At 38.7% G+C, this 4,899-nt stretch overlaps 1 protein-coding gene across 2 annotated transcripts; it reads right to left on the reverse strand.

The window, feature by feature from the left end:
* Positions 1 to 532: 532 nt before the first annotated feature.
* Positions 533 to 3,561, reverse strand: LOC149158988 (putative pectinesterase/pectinesterase inhibitor 51). Of its 2 annotated transcripts, XM_089433423.1 has the most exons (3): positions 3,181 to 3,561; positions 1,017 to 1,718; positions 533 to 720 (listed from the first exon to the last, which is right to left on the reverse strand). In XM_089433423.1, the coding sequence occupies exons 1-2, from the start codon at positions 3,545 to 3,547 to the stop codon at positions 1,030 to 1,032; spliced, it is 1,056 nt and encodes a 351-aa protein (XP_089289549.1). In that variant the 5' UTR covers positions 3,548 to 3,561; the 3' UTR covers positions 533 to 720; positions 1,017 to 1,029. The 2 variants fall into 2 exon arrangements, with proteins under 2 accessions (XP_089289549.1, XP_089289548.1); XM_089433422.1 differs by lacking the exon at positions 533 to 720 and having other exon boundaries at positions 906 to 1,718.
* Positions 3,562 to 4,899: the final 1,338 nt, after the last annotated feature.

Raw genomic sequence — 4,899 nt, forward strand, 5'->3', positions numbered from 1 at the left:
ATCAAAGAGAGTGTATGCAAATTGTCACACAGAATAAGCCATGACGTTGTTGAGAATAACATGCTGTTAAAAATTAAGTACCTTATTCTTCAAATGATCAAAGTATTATCCAAACTTATATTGTTCTAGAATCTATTAGTTCCAACGATGTTTAAATTATTCTTCATTGTGGTTGTCTTTTTATTTCTGGTGTTAATAATAGTTTGTATCTTATACCAGGAAGGTCAGACTTTTATAACTTTCTAGGTCCGGTTTTTATTTCAAGCCTTTTAAAAGTCTTTTGGTTAGTTTAAAAAGTATGCTGTAATGTTGTCGTAGAGTCCTCTATTACCAGAAAGCTGACCGATAGACTGGTTTTTGCTTCTGTTCACCAAATCGCTCTGCACTTACACTCAGCCTGTATAAGAAGTTGCATGTTTTTTTTATATTAAGAACATATTGAGAACTTGAATGATATCTACTTAAAACTTGAGAGTCAATATTATGTTTGGTGGTTCAATAAATCCCTGTAATTTTCATTCAACCAATTTTCGTGATTTAAAAAAAAAACAACAACAAATACAGACACCCAAACCTTTAGAGTTCATAACATTTTTCCAAAAGTTTTATCCCATGCTTCAAACATAACTGCGGGAGGATTCGCCCAATCACAAAACAGTGCTGCGTTGAAACTTTCCCAGTAACAAAACAGCTTTCCTCTGCACCAGGTACAAAATTATTCTGCCATTTTGGTCATCAATGTCGATCAAAATAGTGCAGTAAAAATTTCAGACAAGTACAAATAACATTTTCCTCCAATGAAAAGCAAGTGGCTCCTTCATAGCAGATTGAAATTGCAATACTCCAAAGACAGATGAAACAGTGATAGAAGGAAACAATGTGGCTCATGGATTTTTGGGTTGCAACTGTCTGAGAATTTTTAGTCCCTTTGCTTCCCGTTGAATTCTTCACCATCATCAGGGAACAACAACAATGTAGAAGAAAATCACGCATTAGAAGATTGCATAGTAACCAACCTTTGTTTTTGGATTAATTGATTGTATCTGGCAGCCATTCGTCTCCCTGTATAAAGTTTCCAACAGTATACATTCCTACATTTCTCTCAGGTATCTGATTAGACCATGGCGTTCTTCCAGAAACCTTAGCCCCCGGCCCATAATTCTGGTATTCCCCATAGTAAAGCGTGTTAAGAGCAAAGTCCTCTATCCACGACATCCATCCCTCAGGGCTAATGGCCTCTCCCAAATATGAATTTATGCAGATTGCTCTGGAGTACATCTTCCATGGCCGACCCAAATAGCCTTTGTAAATTTTTGGGTTGGCATAGTAAGCCCTCATATATTCTTCAGTTCCATTGATAGTGCAGTTATGGAAAACAAATCCTGTGGGCTCGGCTGGATCTGTTCGACCCTGTGCAGTGACAGGATCTGATGATCCTTTGTCTGAGTTTATTTGACGAGGACGCAGCAGAATGAGACAGTTTTCAAAGATGGCTGCCGAGTCTCCAAATATGAAGTCAACAGTGCCTTCTATTCTGCAGTTTCTATAGAACTGACGAAGAATATGAGTGTACAATGTATCCTGGTGGCCAAGAAAGGCACAGTTGTAGAAGGCAGAGTGATCACTATCTACTCTTAGGGCTACCACTTGTTGACTACCTGGCCCTGCTGCATTTTCGAATGTTATATCCCGTGCTAAGAAGCCATCAGCATTTACAGCTGCAATTGTGAAAACAAATAAATTAGCAATCCTCAACATCTAAAACAAGATTTAGTGGGAGTTTCCCGTGAAGACAGAAGACAAGTCCAAAAATGCTCTCAAGGAAAAAGGGATGAATGCCAAACTGTTTGTACAATGGGTTATGGAACTGTTTGTTTATGCTAAATCATACACTGTAGCATGAGGAATTGGACTGTCTCAGCCTGCGCGCAGTCAGGTGGTAACGAGGTAGGCCCCAAGATTTCAACACCATATAGTACTATAGGTCTGTTAATTGTGTCAAAAAATGCATCTCAGAAGAGATGTCCTGAAAATGCATATGGAAGTATTGTCGGTCAAGCATGGAGAGAGACCTATAACCCTTTCTAAGTTTGGGTTGAAAGACATGCCTTAAGCTAAACCTAAGGGCTATGGATCAGATCCCATAGATGTATAAGCAATGGTAATCTCCACCTCGCTTCCTTTGAAGAAGAAGTGGAAGTTTGTTAGGGTGCTCTTGGATATTTAAATCACAACCTCAGTTTCACTAAGGTTCACCACCATCATTCTATGACCATCACATTGGCAGGGGCATCAAGCTATCTCTGAATGTCCCTAGGGGAGGAGGCTAAAAGGATCAGATCCTCTGCAAATAAGAATAAGGTAAACAAAACATGGTGTAAAACGTAAACATCTCCCTTGTGGAAGTACTCGCTCGGTTATGCTCTAACCCATTAATGTATATCCCATGGAATTTCATGATAGCAACTATGTGACACTCAAAGATGCCAATTTCACATAGTCTCCAGAACGATAATTCCCTTGGAACAGAGTCCAAAAGCCTTCTGAAAATCCACAAAGCAACAGGACTTTAGATGAGGGACGTCAGCTTCCTTGATAATAGCACACAGGCTAAAAATGTGGTCACTAGTTTCATAATCTCTTCTAAGACTTGGTTGCCCCATAGCTTTGAATTTGTTCCTCTCTATATGTTGAGAAAGCCACACATTCACGCCCATAACATAGAGTTCGACAAAGGCATGCCCAATCATAATATTCCTGTAATTATTTCTATCAGAAATATCCTTCAATTGGAAGATGGGGTGGATGATATTTTGAGACCATGAAGAGGGAAAGCCAATGCAAATTCAACTTGCAGACCTTACTCATCTACTTCTTTGCTGGTGCTCAAGATCCTAACAGCTCTTTTAATGTCTCTTGGGGTGAATTAGTGACAAAAGGTGAGAGAGGAGAGAATATGGACTAAGGTTGACCCGAAAAATCACAGAGGGATGTGGTCCACAAGAACCATGTGTAATGATCAAAACATGTTGGAAGAGCAAATTTTCCAATTTCAATTCAAGGCATCTCAAATCTGCCAGGAACCACACCATGATCAAACACAATAACAAAACCAAACTCAGGCAAAGAAATAAATTCCAACTTAATATGAAGAGGAAGAGGAACAATGATGAGCATTACCAACAGTTGCAGAGCCATATGTACTTGGAACACCAGGCAGGGATGGCACACGCATAGACCCCGTGATCACAGTCTTCCCCATGCCATCACCCACAAACATAAGATTAGTTTTACTGGGAGGAACCCTAACAATCTCCTTATACACCCCAGCCTTTATATGTATCACGAATCTCCGCTCAGATTTATCCGGTGCACTGTTCACCGCCTGTTGAATACTCATAGAGGATTCATCCTTGGACACAGTCACATCGGGAACCAATTTATCAACCTCTAATACATCCCAAATTTGATTATAATGATGGTAATAATCTGCAGTACTAGAGGAATTGGATGATCTCTCTGTTTTTGGAGGCCTCCATAGGACCATATTATGTCCGTATGTATCCAGAGCATCTACCATGCTAAGGGCATTGCTGGTCAAGCTCATGACTGTAAGAACTGGTTAAGTTACACAACGGCTGCTCAGCCAGATTTGAAGCAGCAAAAAAACCCATTGTCTGATTATATATAATAAATTAAATATAATCAAACAATGTAGTGACTTACAGTTCTGCCATCTTAACCTGGTTGGAGTGTTCAGAAGTTTTCTTCGCGCAAGGATAGTAATCGACGGATTTCAAGGAGCAGGCCTGCCTCCCCTGATTCAACCACTCTGTCAAAGCGTTATCTGTCCTGGGGATCTCCATCTCTGTCCCTTCCCCAGCTCAGCAGCAATGCTTGTCTCCCCCGATGCAGCTAACGAATCTTCCAGTGGAGTAAATACGCAGAGGAAAAATACGAAGACCGCCAAGAACAGCGAGCCTGAAACCAAATCCAGAGCGAGGGAAAGCGTTTGATCCGAGGTACAAACCCTGCTGCCCGGATGAAACTATTCGATGAAACGCCCAAACCGTTTGGGCAACCTCGATCAACGGCTGAAATTGTTGCAATCGTCTAACATATAATCCTGTGGCTTACAAGATGACAGGTAGGCAGAGAGGGGAGTTGATCTCAGAGGGAAATGCCTTACGGCGTAATTATTATAGTGGATACAACATTTCACTTGCTTAGATTAAAAATGCTAACCAAATGTGATGCTTTTACATAGTTACGAAGGCTATAACATTTCCCCCACTTAGATTAAAATTGTTAAGTAAATGTGAAATATACTTCAGTCATAGGAGCGGGTTAACTTCTGTATTAGATTGGATTGTAATGCTTAAGTAGGCTCTAATCATACATTTACCATGCTAGCATCTCAAAGTTCATGAACTCTCAAATTGATGTCAAAGTTCATGAACTCTCAAATTGATGATTTAATGTAGAAATTTAGACACAATTAAATTTCTTGACAAATGTTTTAACTTGTGTATGATTTTAGATGAAGTTATGGGTCATTTCTATGTTTGTTAGATTATATGATTTGAGTATTCATTTTTTTTTATACCTACAATGCAACAATAAGTTTGAGAAATAATTTATGTTTCAATAAATGTAATTAGTATTGAGTTATTGATTAAAAAAATTATTATTTAGAGTAAAGGTTGAATTTTTAAATTATACAGTGATATTATCATGCCATTATCTATTATTATGATTTTTCATACCAAAGTTTAAAAAAATGTTGCAATTTTTAAGCCCAATTGAAAAGGGGGTATTCCATTTTGATGGCTGATTCTTAAGCTTTGGTTTCAATTGATCAAGTTGTCTTAGGATAAGATTTCAAATGATCTATAATTT

This window comes from Pinus tabuliformis, chromosome 5_2 (genome assembly GCF_031772625.1).
Source record: "Pinus tabuliformis cultivar Carrire ecotype Pingquan chromosome 5_2, CPIR1, whole genome shotgun sequence".
NCBI lineage: Eukaryota > Viridiplantae > Streptophyta > Pinopsida > Pinales > Pinaceae > Pinus > Pinus tabuliformis.

Bases quoted from the DNA above. Each gene is read 5' to 3' on its own strand.
- LOC149158988 (XM_089433423.1), bottom strand. From the start codon at position 3,547: ATGGTCCTATGGAGGCCTCCAAAAACAGAGAGATCATCCAATTCCTCT. The intron at 1,719-3,180 runs GTAATGCTCATC...TCACAATTGCAG, and splicing joins ATATGGCTCTGCAACTGTTG to CTGTAAATGCTGATGGCTTC.